Here is a 20,091-nt window from a genome sequence, read left to right on the forward strand (position 1 = left end):
AGTGATGCACACTTGTCTCTTTGATTAAATTAAAAAAGAAAAACAAAACATCCCAAGAATTTGGAGTCAAACACACCTGGTTTTGACTCCTAGCCCAGTTGCTCACCAGTTCCATGACTGTGTTCTAGTTCCCTTGTTTCTTCATTGTAAAATGGGGACAATTCTGGGCCTCCTTTATGGGCTGTTGGGAAGATTAAATGAGGTAATATATGCAAAGCATTGAGCACTGTCCCGGCCACAAAGGTGGTATTCAACAAGTATTTTCTATAATTATAATATCCTGATTGCTTCTTGATTTAGGACCCTGGATTCTAGTCAGGGAATGGGAAGCAGAGCTGCCGACACTTGGCAGTAACTGATTTACAGGAGTCTGCACCTCTTCTCCTGACAGGCAGTATCTAACACACTGAAGTGCTCAGGGAGAGCACTAAGCTTTCGGCAGACTATTTTCAATACATAACATTTCACTCCAAAACTTTCAACTTTGTGGGTCTCGGGGGTTTGATTTGGCAACAACCAACAGACTATGGGTAAGACATTATGCATCGGGGTTGATTTCAGGTTTGAAAGGGCTGAAGGGAAACTGTATCCTTCGCCATGGCCCCAGGCAAAACGTGGGGTTGAGAATCCATGAGACTTTTAAAAGCGTTCACGATGGGAGACACCACACTTCCCTCTACAAATCCATGATTTAACAGCCTTCCCTGTACCTCCCCACAAGGCTCCCTAAGAGACAAAGAGTGAAAGGTAATTCTGGCTGCTTCTTTCTGATGGTCTTTCACAGGTATTCCCTCACTCCCCTTGCCTAGAACACTGCCTGTCCTCATCTTCTGTGCTCCCCAGCCTATTAACTGACTTGCCTCTCTGCCCTGATGTGCTCCCTGCCTTCCTGTGCCATGAATTCCATCCTCTCTCACCTCCTCAAGAGCATCACTCTAGCACTGGCCTTGCTCTCTCCATCATCGGCTTTTCCCCTCGACTGGGTCATTCCCACCAGCACACAAACATGCAGTAACACCTCCATCTTAAAAAAAAAATCCTCTCTTAACCCCACATCCACACCAAACTACTCTCCCATTTCTCTCCTCCTCTTTATAATAAAGTTCTTTGAAAGTTGTCTGTACCTGCTGTCTCTGATTCTCTGACTCTTCTCCACTCCTTCTGTAACGGACTGAATTGTATCCCCCCCAAAATCTTATGTTGAAGTCGTAACCCCTCAATACGACTGTATTTGAAGACAGGGCCTTTAAGGAGATAATTAAGGTTAAATGAAGTCAATATGAGGGCCCTTTGTCTTTATATTATAAAGAGGAAAGATGCCAGAGCTCTCTCTCCCTGCCTGCACAGAGGAAAGGCCGTGTGAGGACGCAGTGAGACAATGGCCATCCACAGGCCAAGGAGAGGGACCTCACCAGAAAACAACCCTGCTGGCACCTTGATCTTAGACTTCCAGATTCCAGAACTGTGAGAAAATAAATTTCTGTTTAAGCCATGCAATCTGTGGTATTTTGTTATGGCTGCCCTAGCAGACTCATACCTCCCCCCTCCCTCTTTATTGTGGTAAAATATACATAACATGAAATTTACCATTTTAATAATTTTAAAGTGTATAATTCAGTAGCATTTACCATACTCACAATGTTGTACAACCATCACCACTATCTAGTTTCAGAACATTTTCATCACCCCAAAAGAAACCCCATACCCATTAGCAGTCACTCCCCATTCTCCCCTCTCCCCAGTCCCTGGATACACAAATCCGCTTCCTGTATCCATGAATTTGCCTATTCCGGACATTTCATATAATGGAATCATACAATGCGGTTGTTTGTGTCTGGCTTCTTTCACTTAACACGATGTTTTCAAGGTTCATCCATGTTGTAGCATATGTCAGTACCGCATCCCTTTTTATGACTGAACACCATCCCATTGTGTGGATCTACCATATTTTGTTTATCCATCATCAGCACCCTTTTTCTCTTGAACTGATACCATCAGGATTTTGCCCCTTCCACTCCACTATGACAACACCCATCAGGGGTGACCAATGATATCCATGCTGCTAAGTCAATTCTCAGTCTTTTTCTTACTTGATCTGTCAGCGCATTTAACTCAGTTACCACACCCTCCTTGAAACTTTCTCCACACGGCTTCTGGGACACCGTTCTCTCTCGGTTCTCCTCCTACTGTCACCTGCTCAGTGAGTGTCCCCCGACCACTGTATATTAAAGAGCAAACCCTCATCCTGACCCCTGGCACTCTCTAGCCCCCTTCCCTGCTTTATTTTCCTCTGACAGATGCCATGTGTACTTATTAGCTTTGTCTGTCTTCCTCCAATGGAACACAAGCTCTGTGAGGGCAGGGACCGTGGCTGCTGGGTGCACTCTTAGAAAGCCAGCATCTGAACAGGGCCCGGCACAGTAGGTACTTAATAAATAAATGTTAAACAAATAAGTGAATCAATACATGAGCATCTTTGAGTCCTCAAGACAATCCAGGCACAATTCTACTTGCCCATCTGCATACAGAAGCCAAAACACTCCTTGTGAAAATCAGAAGAGCATCCCAGACAGAACCTTTCCAACCCAGGAGGCACCTGAGATTGGTGAGATTTAGAGGGAGACTCAGCTTTTCCGGGGAGCAGCTGTGGCAGCCTTAACCATGAAAGAGAAGCACCACTGATTTCCTCTTTTAGATCGCAGAGCGAGGACCTAGAGCAGTGCTTCTCTGACTTTCACGTGCGTGTGACTCATGAGGGGACCTTGTGAAAATACAGATTCTGATTCATAGGCCTTGGGAGGGGCTGAGATTCTGCATTTCTAACAATCTCCCAAATGATGCTGATGCTGCTGGTCTGTGGATCTCACTTGATTAGCAAGAGACTAGAAGAGTATATTGTTTGACATCTGAAGAAATCAGGTTTCAAAAGGCAAGCAGTAGAGTCAGCTGCAGTGAGGGGGAGCTGCCTACTGCAGTGTAGTACAGATGCTGTGGTAAGCAGCCTCTAAAATGAACTCCATGGTCTCTGCCTACTGGTATTTACACCCTGACCTGAGAAAGGAAATCTCTCCCTTTGAGTGTGGGCTAGATTTAGTGACACACTTCTAGTGAATGGAACGTGGCAGAAGTAATGGGACATCACTTCTGAGATCAGGTTACAAAAGACTGTGGCTTCCGTCTTGGGAGCTCTCTCACTCACTTGTTTGGAGAGAAGCCAGCCGCCATGCTGTGAGTAGCTCTACGGTGAGGCCCACGTGGTGAACAACAGGGAGGCCCGTGGCCAACAGTCAGCCAGGAATGGAGATCCTCAGTCCAACAACCGGCAGGGAACTGAATCCCGCCAGCACTACATAAGAGAGCTTGGAAGTGAACCCTCCCCCAGTCAAGCCTTCAGAAGAGACAGCAGCCCTACGCCCAACACCCTCACTTCAACCCCATGAGGCCTGGAGCCAGAGGCCTCCAGTTAAGCTGCACTTGGATTCTTGACCCACACAAACTGACATAATAATAAACGCTTATTGTTTTAAGTTGCTAAGTTTTAGTGTATTTTGTTACACAGCAATAGATAATTAACGGAGATGCTAAGAAAGGATAAAGTTAATAATTAACAAGGCCTGCTGGACTAACATAAATATATATCCTGAGATTGAGGATGTGTACAACCCAAGAAAAAGACTTTAGCCAGAAATAAAGTACACCTCTCCCAACTCCCCCAACCCCAGCCCAGGACACAGAACAATAAAGGAGAAGGGGCTTGAAAGTCTGGGCCCAGGCAGAGTCTCTATCAGGAACTACCTGCCAACTATTGCTACACCTATGGGTAACTGCACACTTACCAGTTGTCATCCTCCCATGGAGGTGGTCTTCTCTATCACCTGTCTCCTGCATTCCATTTATTGTTTTAGGAAACACTGTGGTTAATAATGCTGTACCGTTTCAGTGAAATACTTTCATGAGCAAATTAATCTTTTTTTAACCAGAAAAAAAAAGTAAAACAAAAGTAAACATTTGAATTGGTGAAAGTCCCAGGTTTCCTGCAACAGTGGCCACTATCTCCAGCTCTCTGTGATGCTGACTTTATCGTTTCTCCCCTCCTGCAAGCTCCCCACTCCTTTAAGCAGGAAGAAAATGTGGGGAGGAGAATGAGGCCATTGTACTCATACACACACACTCACCCCAGGACCCCCCTGCTCCCCCACCTGTTTACCCCCCACTGTCATGCCTCCTTGCTCTGGGGGAGCAGACCAGGCTAACTTTGAGGGCAGGTATTGGTCAACGAGGAGCAACAAGGACTGGCGGCACCGAGGGGACTGACTGACTCGAGAGTCATTACCAGAGTTTCCGTTTCTGTCAGTCTAAGCCAGGCAGCAGGTGAACACCCTGTGTGAGTCAGGAGGGGTTCTGAACTCAAAGGCAGTTGTGGTGCTGAGTCAGGGCTTGGCTAATGAATGGTGCAGACACAGCCACGTGGAGGCAGCAGGTTGCAGAGCCACGACTCTCCGTTGCTCTGCAGGGACAGCAACAGGGCTGAAGGATGGTGTGGGTGCCCTTGAAAGGTGTCAGGCAGGGGCCGCTAACTCAGACGCCCACAGGGCCAGGCTTATGAATTTGTAAGCAAGCTGAGGCTTATGAGGTGGCATCTAATCTTGTATTCCTTTGACATAGAGACCCAGCTAACTAGGAAGACTCTAAATTTTCACAAAGAAATATGTGCTAAAACACCCTATCCCCTTGGTCTAATTTTTGTTTTCTCTCTTTTGATAGATTCATGGATCTAGAGAAACGTTTCTCCACTATATGAAAAACCATAAAGCAAGAGGGACGATTAATGGCAACTGAATCTAGCCTTGGCCCAGGGGAGTAGCGGGAGGGCTGGGACTCTGGTGAACTGGGGAGTGCCTGGCAGCCTCATCCGGGCAGCAGCCCTCACTCCACAAAGAACTGCTGCCACGTGGGCATGCAGATCTAGTACTGCCAGATCTAACAATGTTTTCAAGAGAAGCTAGAAATCTAGACGTTTTTAAATAATATCCTCCAACATTTAAATGTTTCAATGTTTTCAAGACACAGTGGGGCTGAAAGGAAACACACTGATGGGCCTTACCTGGCCCTCAGGCTGCCCATTTATAACCTCTAGGATGTCTAGGATGTCAAAGGAGATGCTGCAGCGAATGAAACAGAGGGCCCGAGAGGAGAAGTACCACACGTCCTTGCTTGTTGCCTTTGCTGGCACGGGAGGACTCCAATGCCTGCCCTGGGCAAGGACACACTGCCTGGTCAGGAAGAAATGCCTAATGCCGTGTCCAAGCCCAAGGCCCCTCTGGTCCTCAGACCTCTCTTCTAGGTACACTCACTCCCTGGGTGATCAGCCAAATACCACCAATACACGGTGACTCCCTACTGACATCTCCACTCCAGGTTTCTCCTGAGTGGCAGATTCCCATGTTCAGCTGCCTGCTTAGAATCTCCACTTAGAAGCCTAACAGGTACCTCAAGTTAACATGCTTACATCAGCACCTTCTCTTGATTCCTTCTTCCAGATCTTGTCTCCCCCAACTCCATAAATGGCATCACTACTTCCCTGTTGCTCCTGTCAAAAATTTAGAATTTCTCTCTTTCCTCACACTCTACATTCTCTCCATCGGCAAATTCTGTCAATGCTATGTTCAAAATAGATCCCAAACCTGACCGCTCCTCACCACCCTCCATCATTACCTCTCCAGTCTAAGTCACCAACACCCCTGACCATGACCACAAAATAACCTCTGAGGAGGTCTCCCTGCTTCTCTTCACAGCCTTCTACAGTAACTTCTCCACAAAGCAGTTGGTAGGTTTTAAAATAAATATATAGATCAGATCACAACACTCTTCTGCTTAAAATCTTCCAATGGCTTCCCAAATCCAAACCCATTATCACCATGACTCTCAGGGCTCGATGGTCGTGAACATTCCTGTGTCTCCTTCCTCCACTTCATTGAGGCTGCTGCTTGGGGACTGTCTCCTCAGAGGGGCCTCTGCGGACCACCCCTCTCCAGGGGCTCTCCCCCTTTCATCCCCGCCCCATTCAGACCCCTGCACTCTATCTCTTAACTACACTTCTTTATTTTTCTTCTCAGCACTTATTACCATCTGACATATGTGTTATCTGTCTCCTACCCTAGAATGTGAGCTAAATGATAGCAGGGCTTTTGTCTCTTATTTCGCAATGCATTCTTACAGCCGACAGCTGTGCCCAGCACATGGTAGGTATTCAATCAATATTTGTTGGGCTGGATGTATCAATACAGGTCCGTATGTAAAAGGTCCCTATGTAAACTTCCAGGGCCCAAAGCCAAGGCCCGACCCAGCTGCTCACTGGGAAGTCTACTCACTGATTGAGGAAGGCAAAGAGGTATCTCATGATGATCAGAGTGGTTTTGGGCAGGACCAGGAGGACCTTTCGGATATGCAGAGCTCTCTCCTGCAGGTTGTCCACTGCTGAAAGAAGAAAGCCATGCGTTATCCTCCACTGTGCCTGAGATCCCAGAGAGCAATGGTAAGAAGGTCCTTCCTACTGGTAGGTGTAACACAGAGAGAGGCCAGGTCAAGCCCACAAGCAGTGGTGCAGTGTAAGGAGTTCCATCCCTGTGGCTCCTTGGGGCGGGGCTGCTGCGATAGGGCACATGCTGGGCTCCAGACACTTCCTGAGGCAGGACTTCAGGTGTATGCTTCTTGGGCACAGATGGGGTTGGAGATCTTCCCTACAGCACCTACCACCCTCTTATTAAAACAACCACAGATAAGGAGCTGTCCATAAACCCGCTATGACTGCTCGACACCCAACCTTGGAGGGACTACATGTGGGGAGGCTGTGCAGGTCCTGTCCTGCCTGCTCTACATGTGTGTCACCTCACCCTCTGGGTAAATCTGGCTTATCTTCTCCCCTCCCTTATCTGCAGTGGGGATGAGTAGAATGTGGCCAAAGGCAAGAAATAGCAGGCCCTTGTGTAAGTAGTGATATCAGGGGAGAAGATATCACTCTTGTGCTGCGGACAGATTAATCACAGGTACAGCCCTAGACTGGTGGCCTCCATCATGGCCAGCCTCCTCACTTCAACGGTGTCCCAGGTGGATACTGTCATTTTCTACGAGTGCATTTATGTGAAAAAGAAATGGGAAGCAGTAGATAAAGAGCACATCTCAAGGGAAGAATTGGGAAGCCAAGGTATCTTGTCCTGTCTTGGTAGCCCCAGTCCACTAAGATGTTCTACCTAGGCCCAGGCCTGGAAAAAGACACGAAGACACGAGGGATGCATATATTTAATCATCACAGAACTTATTTCCACTAGACTCCCACAAATAGCAGGTCAACAAATAAAACATGAGAGCTTTCTGAATGTTGTGGGGTCTTTCTCTTTTAGAATAACAGAGAGAGACAGTGGTCAGGGCATATACTGAGTCAAACTGGAAACTCAGGGGGCATGAAGACTCTGGTTGATCTGGGAAGAAGGATCTTTTCTCCACTTCAAAGGCACTGCCTTCTCTAGCCTCTGGAGCCATCATTCCAGTGGGGTCCGCTTCCAGGATGACCTGGTATTAATCCAAGTTTCCATGGATTGTTTTTCATGGAAAACAAATGAAGGATGTTCCACCATAATAATCTAAACTAAATGGCCAAGAATAGCTTTTCAAGACCCAAATTTTAGAGTAAGAGGCAGAGAACCCCTAAGAAGGATGAAGTAGAGACTATATGTTTGTCTGGGAAAATATCCTATTGCTCCTTTTAAATGTGCAGAGGGCTTTCATTCCTAGAACACATATTAGCACGTCTAGAGGGAAGCCATGCCATGTTTAAAGCGGCAAGCAGGAAATATTTGCAGCACCTATGCTGTTCCCTTTGTATCATGAAAAGCACAAGCACTAATGTATAAGCTTCCAATAGCTGAAAAGGACTGAGTCTGCCATATGGATACAAATGTATTTTACTGAAGAAAGATAAAGCCCAGTAAACCAAAGGAGTTTAAGGCAAATCAGAAAGAAAAAAGCCAGGATGACTGACTTGTGGTCCTAAAAAGTCATTCTTCCTCCTCCCCCACCAGGGGATGAAGGAGTGAGGATGAGGAGGAGGAACTTCACTGGGGAAAAGGAAAAATGGAAAACAATACTGAAAAGCTCATGAGAGGAGGTGTCAAGATGGCGGCATAGGTGGACTCTGAACTCACTTCCTCGCATGGACACAACAAATTTACAACTACTCTTGAAACAATTACCCCTGAGAGAGAACTGAAAACTGGATAAAAAGAACCTCCACAAGGGACAGTCCTGACTGAGGTGGAAGAGGCAGAAATTCCTTTCCAGAGAGAAAAAAAAGGCATCTTCACAAGCCATGGTGCTTCATGGCCGGCTGGGAGCAATCCTAAGCATTATTCACAATAGCCAAGACTTGGAAGCAACCTAACCGCCCATTAAGGGACAAATGGATAAAAAAGACATGGTATATACACACAACGGAATACTACTCAGCCGTAAGAAATGATGAAATCCTGCCATTTGTGACAACGGGGATGGACACAGGGTATTACGCTAAGCGAAATAGAGACAGAGATTGGACTGGTGGTTACCAGAGAGGAAGGGGAAAGGGAGGGGGGCGAAAGGGGTGATCAGGCACATGTGTGTGGTGATGGATTGTAATTAATCTTTGGGTGGTGAACATGATGTAATCTATACAGAAATTGAAATATAATGATGTACACCTGAAATTTATATACTGTTATAAACCAATGTTACTGCAATAACAACAACAAAAAATAGCTCATGAGAATAAAAGACCCTGTGGAATTTTCTTATCTGTTGCTAAAGGTGCTCTGTCCCAAAAGCCAGTCTGAGGCCAGGATGGTACTTACTGACGCAGGCCATCAAGTCATGGAAGATGTCCTTGGGGAAGAGAGGGTGTTCCAGCCCCCGGAAGTAAAGCTTCAGGACACCGGCTATGGAGTCCATGTCATGGTCATTCTGGTCCCCAGCCAGGGGGTCCTCTCCTGAGGATAAGCAACCCCCCAAAAAAGGAAGAGAGAGTCAGAGAGGCAAAAACACATACGATGAAGCAAAGGTGGTGGGGAAGGGGTGACCTATTCAAGTCCTCAGCGTAGTGCATCAGCTCTCTACCCAGCATGGTAGCCACGAGAGGGGCAGACCAGGCATGAGATAAAGCAAAGACTGCTCAGGTACAGGTGTCCTGGGGCCAGAGGAGGGGCACAAGAGTCCATTAGCATAAATTTGTTTGTGCCAGACTAGCTCAGGGACATTCCCTATGGGCTGGAGATGGGACATAGCAACCAGCTCTCACAAGAATCATGAAACCAGGCTTGGATTGAGCCCCTGGGGGAGGAAAATGAGGCCAGAGAGGCCAGTCCCTCTGACTAGCTCTCACTCCTCCTGGCCTGCAACAAAGGACACCTACTTAAGGAGAACAATCATGCCGGAGCTCCCCATGGAAAATTTCATATCAGACGTAATTAGATTTAATGATAGGACCAACCTCAAATTGAAACTATATATATCCATTACAGTGACGGAAATTGCCAAAGCTTGCCCATTACCTTAACAGCCCACAAGATAATAAATGGGCTACGATGAACAGGCGCATTAGCCTTGCTACTAACTGCCACCAAGGGTTCTGGATGAAGCCATAAAGCACCCAGATATCATAGTTAACTTCTTGGGTTTCGGCAGATCACCCGCAGGAGAGAGGCAGGATGAATGGGGCTGAGAAGGAGGGAGCCGGGATGTGCCCTGGCACCTCTCTGCACAGGTCTACAAGAGAGCAGGTGCCAGGCTGAAGAGGGAGGCAAGCTGGCTTGCTAAGCTCTGGGCACCTCTCAGGGCAGAAAGGGTGGAGCCGATATCCCAGGGGGCTGGCCAATGTTTGCTCTTATCTTCTAGGCTGTTTCCTCACCTCTCTCAAAGTTCCTCACCTCTCTCAAAGGCGTTTTTGATGTCATTCACTTCCACCTGGGATCCTGATACCCGGAAAATTCCCTCATGCTGTAGTCCTGGAAAGACAGGGAAAAGTGATCATGGAGAAGAAAAAGCAAACTCACAACCACAGCTCCAAGCTTAGTTGAATGTCTATGTCCCCCAGCCTGTGTGTATATTAAGCATCCTGTCTCTCTTCTTCAGGCCAGAGGAGAAAGCATGTGCAAGGATGTCAGAAAAGTTATTGGAATGGATATGAGGCATTAGCCCAAAGAAAGCACTGAGTTAGAGACTTAAGGGAAGAGATGTCTACACCTGCCCCATTTCTGATTCCGAGGGAGACTGTGAGGCAGGTTCCTTCCCCGGCCTTTGCCTCGCTGTTCCCATCTGCAAAGTGGGAAAGTGACCCTTGGTACCTTTTTATCACCCAGGGTCAGGAATGGTAACCAGGGGCATGGCACGCAAGCCATTAGATACCACTGGAGGAGTTTCACAAGGTCTGAGATCATAATTATTGCTTTAGCTGTTCTAACACTGTTTGGCTATTCTAGGGCACAATACGTTGAAAACTTAGGGAAAAGAGAGGACATGAAAAGACAAGTGATCTGTCAACAGACATTGCTGCCAGACACTGTGCTGGCCACTGGTCCTTGACTGCAGCTTAACTCAAAAGGAAAACACGCATGAATGTTACAGTATGATAATGTGCATGAAAACTTTGTTTTCTTGGTTTTGTTAGAGTAGAAATAATCATCACAAAACAATGCATGTGTGGTGACTGCTGCTAAGAAATGCTTTCATATAAATAAATCAACTGATCCTCACAATAGCCATGTAAGGTGGGGTTACCAGCACGCCCATTTTCTAGATGAAGGGATTGATGAGTGGTGACCAGCCTTAGGTTATACAGGTGATAAGAACCAGAGCCAGGATGCAAACCCAGGCCTTCTGCGTGCAATCGTGTACTCATTCCTCAACACCAGGCTTGTGGGGCCACCTGGAGTGAAAGTACAGAGAGCGCGGGAACCCATTTGTTGGTCTGAACGTGGATATGGCTTACGGAGTGCACCAAACATGCAACTGCAAAACGGGGAAGGGATCGGGGAAGCATGTCATTAGTGCTGGGCCTGGGGGTTGGACTGAACCAGCATCTTGACTCACATCCAGCCTGCCCAGCCTCCTCAATCTTGGGAATACTGTCAAAGCCCCTCTGTTATGGCATAATCTTAGATATGTCAGAGAAATCTCAAACAAATTTCTTTTTAGGAAAACAAACAAGAATAATACTACGTTTTGCCCACTGTTTTAGGGCTACACTCTCAGTGAGGGGGTGACTGGATTCTATCAGCTACACTTTTGAAGGTAAACCACACAGGCCAGGACTGAAATCCTGAATCCAACTGAAGTATCCAATATTAAGAAGTAAGCAGGGGGAATTTAATTACCTGGCTTGTAACAGGACTTACACTGTCTGCTCCTCTAAGGGAATCTCCAGAATATTCCTCACAGAATGGTAGGCAATGTTAAAACCCCAAGAGTACCGATGTAATAGTAACATATTAGTTACCAATGGGATGTAACAGCCAGATAATGTCATTTTAACACAGATGTAAACAGTAAGGGTTCTGATAGAAACAGTCACATACCTAGTGACTTGTCAAAAACACAGTTATTATATTACAGTATAAGGAAATGTCATGTCAGGGACCAGGCTACGCAGTATGTTCTACTCATTGTTGGTGAAGCCAACAACTTGCTGAGAGAGGATCTTTTCAATACTTTTTGGGAGATTAGATCATCAAGGAAAAGCTGCCTTGGCCCATGGGCCCAAGACCAGAGGCGGCTTATTGGAAGCCAGGCAGCAGGCCTGAGACACACGGAGGCCCGTTCTGGTCTGGTTTCCACTTCTCCTTGAGACCCTATGCTTTAGAGGGACCACTATGTGTTCTTGCTCAACAGACAGAATCTTTAGACTGTCTAATCCGATGATTCTGAAAGTAGAAAATGGTCAGTTTCCAGAAAGTAAAGGGGAACAGCAGTTAGCTTTCTATTACAATGCAGTGAAGGCCTCACATCACCAACCTGACACATTCATGACCTTTTTTACTTTTTCTTAGTGCACACTAACATAAAAGTATAAAACCACTCAGACTTGGATAAGTCATTTGGAAATGGCACAAAACCTTCCATTTTGTGCAGGATCCAGCTGTTGCCAAGAGTCGTTCTCCTAGAGAATTCTTGAAATGATTGCTACACCACCACCTCCTGCTCACATTACTTTGCTCTCATTCTCATGAAAATGGTGGGGTTTTTCCATCCTGATTCAGTCTCAGTTGTTCCTCACGTCCCTTCTCCTCCTTTAAGCCTTCCTGGATCACCATGATCCACACTTACAGACGAGCCCCAGCTTTTATCTCTATAATGGGGACTATAATATCTACCTCCCAGGGGACACGAAGAAAGTAAAGATGTGCAAATTCCAGCAGTTGGTGGGCCACAGACCCTTCTGGGACTGACAAAAGTGATGGCCCTATCTCCATTACATGCATGTACGCAAAAATTTCGACCATAACTTTTAGGGAGTTCAGGAAGGCCTTGAGTGCCTACGTGGGAAAAAAGTTCAATTTAGCTGAACAAATGTTTTTTGAATGGCTCCTATGTATTGTTTTTTTCCTTTAAATCAACAATATGTTTATTTGTTCAATCCTAGAATACATATAAAATGGCTTCAGAATTGCTACCCCATATCCCTGTGATAAACAAATTACCAACTACTGTACAATATTTGTTTACAGTTCTTTTTGTCTTTAGACTTACAGTATATAATCAAAATACTATTTTCCTCAGATTAGTTATTTTCTTCCTGGGCACTTCAGGGTGGTTACGTTATTCATTTGTAATACAGTTAGGTTTATTTGTTACTGTTTGTATTCCACTTTGGGTTTTAGTCATATCCTTGTTTGATTTATTTGTTCATTTATCTTTTGAGTATGAGAAACACGAATGTAGTTCTAAAAGTCAAAATTACACGAAAAGGAATATTCTGAGAATGTCACTTCCCTCCCATTTCCCATTCCCCCATTCTCTTCACCCTTTTCCACCCATCCCCTGTAGATAACCAACCAAATACTGGTTTCTGGATTCACCCGTCCTGCATTTCTTCTTGCAGAAGTGAGCACACACATGTATATTTTTATATCTTTTTCTTTCTTACATGAAAGGTAGCATGCTCCAGATACTCTTTTGCATTTTGCTTTTTTTCACTTGACAATATATCTTGGAAATCTCTCCATGTCATTTCATGGAGATCCTCCTCATTCTTTTTTGGTAGCTGCATAGTATTCCATTGTGTGGATATACATAGTTTATTCATCTGTTCTTCAATGTATGGGCATTTAGGTTGTTTCTAATACTTTGCAGTTACAAGTGGGGGCTGCAAAAAATAACCCTGTACATATGTATTTTTACACTGTTGGTGGTGTATCTTCAGGATAAATTCCTAGAAAGATTGCTGGATCAGAAGATAAGCACATACATAGTTTTGTTAGATATTGCCTAATTCCCCTCCAAAAGGATCGTACTGGTTGGCATTACCATCAGCAATATGTGAGCATACCTATTTCCCCAGAGCCTCACCACAGAAATGCACTCAGTTTTTGTCTCCTCATGCACTGTGCCTGTACAGGGGCAGGGACAGGGACATTCAAGCCACAACATCCGGAACCCAATGCACTTCTCAGCTCCTCCACAGCTAACACCCTGGTTCAGGCCACTGTTGTGTCTTCCCTGGGCTACTGCAGTAGCCTCTTGTTTCCTCCTGTAGTCTTAGCTCCATACAGCAGCCTGGGATCCTTTAACAAGATGACTTCCTCTTGAAAATTCTCCAACAGCTTCCCAACCCACTCAGAATAAAATCCAAACTCCTATCTTAGCTGACGAGGCCCTAAAAGTCTGGCTTCTGGCTTCATCTCCCACCACTCTCCTCTTCACTCACTCTGCTCCGGCCACAATGGCCTCCTGTGTGCTAGTTCTTGCATATGCCAAGGTTCTCTGCACTTGATGTTCCCTCTTCCAAAAACACTCCTCCCCAGAGACCTATGTGGCTCACTCCCTCGTGTCCTTTAGGACTCTGCTCAAATGTCACCTTCTTAGGCGACCTAAGGCCTTTTCCCTGAACAACCCACCTAGAACAGTGTCCCCTCTCCATTCTCCATCTGCTCACCTTGCTTAATTTTCTTCATGACACTCACCGACACTTGACATAATATACATTAATTTGTTTATTTATCGACTGATCCACTGATCGTCTGTTCTATCTGCCTTTTAGTAGAATATAAGGTTCGTGAAGATAGGAACTTTTTCTTGGCACATAATGAGCAATCAATATAAATATATTTGTTGAATGAATGAATGAATGGAATGCACGGATGAAAGAACAGGAGTTCAGACTCTCTTCTTCCTATTGTCCTTTAGACACACATAACACTTCTTCCCCGAACTCAGTTTGGACTTATCTTTGCCAACTGCTTGACCATTAATCATTACTATCTTGTGAAATTTCATACACTGCTATTCTGAACTACTATAGCTTATCTCTTTTTATTTAACTTTCAGTTGCTTATTTATTTTCTCCCAACTGTATCATAAAACCAGGTAAAGACAGGAACAGTGTATTACCCTGTTTTTGTTTTCCTGTTTGGCAATGCATGGGGCCCAGCACTGATCAGAGGCTTGATAAATTTCTGTTGACTGTTCAATAATGATATACAGTGCTGTTACTTCAAATGAATAGAGATAAGATGAAAAAACTGTAGCTGATGAGAATAAGTCGTAACCATGCTAAAATAATTACTATTTCAAAAATGAACCCAAGCAATGTCCCAGTTTACCAGGGGAGAGGAAGGTGAGGAAGGGAGAGAGAATGGCTGCCTCTGAGTTAAGACCAGCAATCATCTACATACCTCCTCAGCTCCAAGAAGGTCATTCTGTCCCTCTTCCTAGAACTAGACAGGACAGCACCTAAAAACAATTTCTGACGCCCAGTTCCTAGAAATAAATCTTTATGGTGCTAGCTCAGATATGTGCGCTTTCTAAACACTCTTACACTTGGAAGATCGATTCTTTGGCAATTCAACTCTATCCCTAAACTCTGTCCAAGCAGCCTAGGAGCTGGTGAGGAATGGAGTTTATGAGATTCAGCTGCATCCAAGCAGAAGCTAGCATGATCTGACTTAGGCTGGGAAGGAGCCAGCCCCCGCAGTACCTCAAACGTTGGCTACAACATTAGACCAGCCACTAACTGAGCTCTTGGTGACGCTGTATCGGGTGAGACCAAACCGGAACAAAAACTGAATATTATTAGGAATCAACGCAAAATTTCAAAAGGAGTTGTTTTCAGAGCAGTCTGATGCAGAAAGCCAATGTGACATAACGGTCCAGGCTGTGCAGTGGAGATACCGACACGTGCAAAGACGGTGAGTAATGGTGAAACTACCGTCACCGAATCATACCAGCTGGACTTACTCACATAACAGCTGTAATTTAAAACTCACTCTCAAGCTGGAACAGGGAGTGTGGTAAGTGGCTGAGGCATTTTGGGTCAAAACATATGATGTCTTTCTCTCAATGTCTAGGTGTGGCCATTCTGAAGTAGGAAACATTATGTGAACAAATAAGATTTTATTCCTTTTCTGAGAATGTCAGGACGGGAAGTCAATCTCTATTCTTACTCTACAAAGAATTCCTGGAAGTGCTTCCCAGCTTTGCACAAATATGGGCAAGGCTCTAATCCTGCTTACCGTGTCTGCTGATAAACCGGATACAGCTTTCTACCACCAGAGGAATTGCCTGGCTGGAATCCTGAAAAGCCGAATAGAAACACAATATTAGAATCTTTAAACAGAAATAGGCCTGGGTCAGAGAAAATGGGCCAAACTGTGTGGGACTATCAGCGGTCAGTCCACAGAGAAGCATCAGGCCTGCCCTCCAAGCTCCAGAGCACACACACAACCATCCACTTGGAATGCCACACAGATGCCAAGTTCAGCACGTCCAGGTACTGATCTCTGTTACATTTGTTAGGTTTCTGTTTTCACCAAGGGAGAAAATACAAGTCTTGACAACTGATTACATGTAGATAATGAGAAAAAAAAAAAGAGGTCTCAAAGCTAAGATTTGGGGCTTCAGGGACTGTGAGGAATGGATGGTCCCCATTAAGAGAAATAGAGAAGTCAGAGGAGGTGCTAAGGCAGTTAAGATGTGGTGGGGAAGGTGAGCAGATTGATGCTGAGGGTGGGAGGTGCTGTCTCAACTTGCAAGCATCAATGTCCACCCAATCACTTAGGAGTTAGAGCCAAAGACTCAGAATGACAGCATTACAGAACAAATGGACACTTAGGGATGGAGAGAAAGATTCATCTAAGGAAACAGAGGTGACAAGGGAGAGAATATGGAGAGAAGTCAAAGAGGACCAAGCCTTGGGGAAATGTGTAAATTTAGAGGAATGGAGAAAGCAGGGCCGGCAGAGAAGATATGCAAGTAATAGGAAAGAGAAAATGCTGGGCTTGAAGGGAGCAGGGAAAGCTTGGAAGCAGCAGTTGAGGCGTCTCCTTTTGAAGAAAAGTCTGGAAGGGTTTGAACCTAATCTTTGCTACGGTCAAAAATGACCAGAACCCATTAGGGACTCTCAAAAACAAAAGCTATCAGATTTTTCCTCTTGTTTGGCTGATTTGCTATAAACGAACAAACAAATAAATGACTATTTATCTCCAGGTTACATACACAAGATTACTCATCTTCCAAATTACATACTATTTACCCTCTTGACCATCTTAGGAAAACTCTTTACTGATCCACCATTAGACTGGAGCTGCTGGAGAGAAACTGGGGCAGCAGCAGAAGAGCAAGGGCTTTATTTCATTGGGGTTTTTGGTGTAGCCTGGAACTCTTACGCAAATTTAGCACCAAGCAAATATGCTTTGCCTGAAACTGCTTAGGTGCAGCAGGAAGCAAACCAGATGGGTGGCCCCTCTCCTCCTATGGTGAGCCCAACCAGGGGCGCATACCACCTGCCAAACTGTGGTCTCTGGCACTCCTGCAGCCAGAGTGGAGGCTGTGAAACCCTCGGACATAGGACATATGCTCCTTCTGTAAGCAGGAGGCCCAGTTTCAGTCCAGGAACTGAAAGGAACAAACTTCAAGTACAATCTTGCTCTTAGTGTTGAAGGGAAAACAGATTTGTTCTCTCTTTAACATATCCACCTATTAATTTTCTTTTTTTTTCTCTTTTTTAAATTTTATTTATTTATTTTTATTCCCCCAAAGCCCCAGTAGATAGTCATATGTCATAGCTGCACATCCTTCTAGTTGCTGTATGTGGGACGTGGCCTCAGCATGGCCGGAGAAGCGGTGCGTCGGTGCTCGCCTGGGATCCGAACCCGGGCCGCCAGCAGCGGAGCGCTGGCACTTAACCGCCAAGCCAAGGGGCCGGCCCTCCACCTATTAATTTTCAATGCAATAAGTTATCCCTGGGAGGCACTCCATTCCTCTCTAGTTTTAAAAGAAATTATGGGAGAAAGGGGAAGAAGAAATAGAGAGATAAGAGGAAGGAGAGCTGCAATGAAATTTTTATAATTTAAAAAACGTGTAATTGCATCTGACGGTGTTCTCATTAAAATGAGATCCAAAGTAGGAAGGGGAAAAAAAATAGTAACAGCAAAGCTAGACAAGTGAAGGCTGTCATCCGAGTTCCCCAGCCGGACTGCCCAGCCAGCTGGAGCAGTCAGATCGGCTGAAGACCCTACTGGGGCTGCTGATACCACAGAAACCATGTGCCCCGTACATTCGATTACCTCCCTGTGGCTACAGCCACTGTGAATTACTCAAAATGACTTTTTAAAGCCTGAATCAGCTTTCCTCTGAGTAGACAGACACAAGACATTTCTGAGATCTCTCCACCTCCTCCCTGCTAACTGCCTACTGCATAGCTGGTATGAGCTTAGGGGATACAAAATCATTGCAGTATTTGCCATAAAGTGTAATTAGAAAGTCAAATTTGCTACTGCAAAAAATATTTCAATTAATGTTTTTTAAACAAGCACAACTGCTATTTAGATTATCCATTGACAAGGATCATCCATGCCACTGCTCTCTAAGATCCCTCCTAATATGGGTAATGATAGCTGGCTGCCCAGTGTCAGGTTGTAATACAACACTGAAGATCATGCAGAAAATTGCAAAGTTCAACTTCTCTTGCCTATCATTCCTAGACGACACTGATCTTTGCATTTTTAGCATGTCTTAGAAATGCATCTGGGATGACTACACCACTAGAAAGAAACAAATAAAAATCTGAAAACTTAAAGCAAGAGTGCCTGGTCCAGTAACCGCTGCGAGTTACTGACATGCTGGTAGATACACACAAAGTGTGAGGCCTCTTTCGTGTCTCCTAGAGAAGTGACGCCAAAGGCAGTTCTGGCACAATCTGCCACAGTCAAACCAAATCTCTAGTATGTAAGAGGGTAAATGACTAGAGAGGAGAGCAACAAGTCCGAGAGACCACGGCAACTTGAGCTAAAGAAGCTAAATCAATGAAGTTGACACAATATGAAATTTTCTGTGACCAAACGGTACATTCCAAACACAGGCATGAAGTCAGAAAGGTGTCTGTCTTGCCCACAGAGGAGTTCCACAAATGTTTGTGGGATGTATAATTTCACACCAGACCAGCCTGGCTCTTGCTGGGCCCTTACCTGCTTCCTCACGGTTGAGCTACGCCTGTGGTTGACCCCACCGAATCAGAGAGGACCGATCCAGCAACAGGAAGGAAAAGGAGAAAATGGGATTAAAAACAATCTGATGGTTGTTAATGAAAAAAGTCAAGTTATTCAGCTCAGTCCCAGAAATGCCTAAGAGACTTATTAAGTTACTTTCCAAATAAAGCCCAATAAAGCCCTTTTCACAAAAGCACAGAGGTCTCTGTTTTTAATGTCTGTCACCATTCAAAATTAGAATAGGAGGGAATTTGTTCAATTTGCAGTAAAATATATTTGGGTTGACAATAAGAAGATGTTTCTCTTTGCAAGGAGACACTAGTAAACACCAAAGGAAGCTACAGTTTTCTCACTTGGAAATCCTTAAGGAAAAGAGAGAGAACAATTTTCCTGAAATTTAGAGGTTGAATGTCCAGATTGGAAGGAACTTTGGCGATCTTCTAGGTCAAGGCTTTTCAACCTGTGTTGAGCCTCAGAAGCATTTTCTCCAAGGGAATCTGACTCAGAGGCACAATCCCCCAAGCAAGGAGGGCACTGCTGCCCCGTCTGAGTGAAGGCAGGGACCAGAGCCTGGCTACGGGGCTCCCTCTGTCTCTTCTACCAGGCCACTCCTGAGGAACATTTTTGGAATCCCAGAGTTCCTTGGATTTAATGCAATGCTCTTTCTTGTCTTATAGATGAGGAAAGTGGAGTTTGGAGAGGGGAAAAGAGAGGCCCAAGGTCACAATGAAATAACACAGCATAAGGGAATTCAACTTAGCTCTCTTCATTCCCATAGAGCCTTCTGCAGATACAGCACTGCAGGTGAACTTATACTAAGACTATCACCAAGAAGATATATTCCACAGAATTCCATTATCCTGGTTCCTCCAGTCAAGAATACTGGCATATTAATGGGATCTTTATTGTAATCCACAATGACAAAATGATGAAAGCCAAATGAAGCTATTTCTAAACAACGAGCCTATAATTGTAAATGGCCTCATGATTATTGTGTGTGTTGGCAGATATAAGTGGTTGATATAATGGGCTAACCCAGGGTCTCTAAGGAGTCCGGCCCATTAAAAAGCTCTTTCTCTAGTTAAATCAGCACATTTTTAGGCATCCGAGAACTGTTGGCTGAATGAATGCCTTGCTCTCCGCCAGCTCACGAGAGTTTTCTCATAGCAGCTCCATGACTGGGAGGGAAAATATTTGCCTGGGGTGGTGGAGGGAGGGGAAGGCAGGGAAAGATTGGGAGGGTTGCATACTTATGCATCAGGCAAGGATTTCCACCAATGCTGTTTGGCAAGTCAATGCAATGTATTATTTCATTATCCAGCAACAGTCACTAATTAGGGGCTGTCATCTTTTCCACGCATAAAAA

General features: G+C 45.0%; 1 protein-coding gene across 9 annotated transcripts in view; it reads right to left on the reverse strand.

The window, feature by feature from the left end:
- SRGAP2 (SLIT-ROBO Rho GTPase activating protein 2) overlaps positions 1–20,091 on the reverse strand; it is a 240,341-nt gene that overhangs the window by 20,442 nt on the left and 199,808 nt on the right. For 8 of the 9 annotated variants that reach the window (XM_058540199.1, XM_058540198.1, XM_058540197.1 and 5 more), the window contains 5 exons: positions 18,705–18,729; positions 15,753–15,813; positions 9,954–10,031; positions 8,883–9,017; positions 6,372–6,477 (listed from right to left, as the gene is read on the reverse strand). In XM_058540199.1, coding sequence (XP_058396182.1) covers positions 6,372–6,477; positions 8,883–9,017; positions 9,954–10,031; positions 15,753–15,813; positions 18,705–18,729 — 405 coding nt within the window. The remainder of the gene's footprint in view (positions 1–6,371; positions 6,478–8,882; positions 9,018–9,953; positions 10,032–15,752; positions 15,814–18,704; positions 18,730–20,091) is intronic. The other variant, XM_058540193.1, reaches the window with a different exon arrangement.

The sequence above is a fragment of the Diceros bicornis genome, chromosome 4, assembly GCF_020826845.1.
Source record: "Diceros bicornis minor isolate mBicDic1 chromosome 4, mDicBic1.mat.cur, whole genome shotgun sequence".
NCBI classification, from domain to species: domain Eukaryota; kingdom Metazoa; phylum Chordata; class Mammalia; order Perissodactyla; family Rhinocerotidae; genus Diceros; species Diceros bicornis.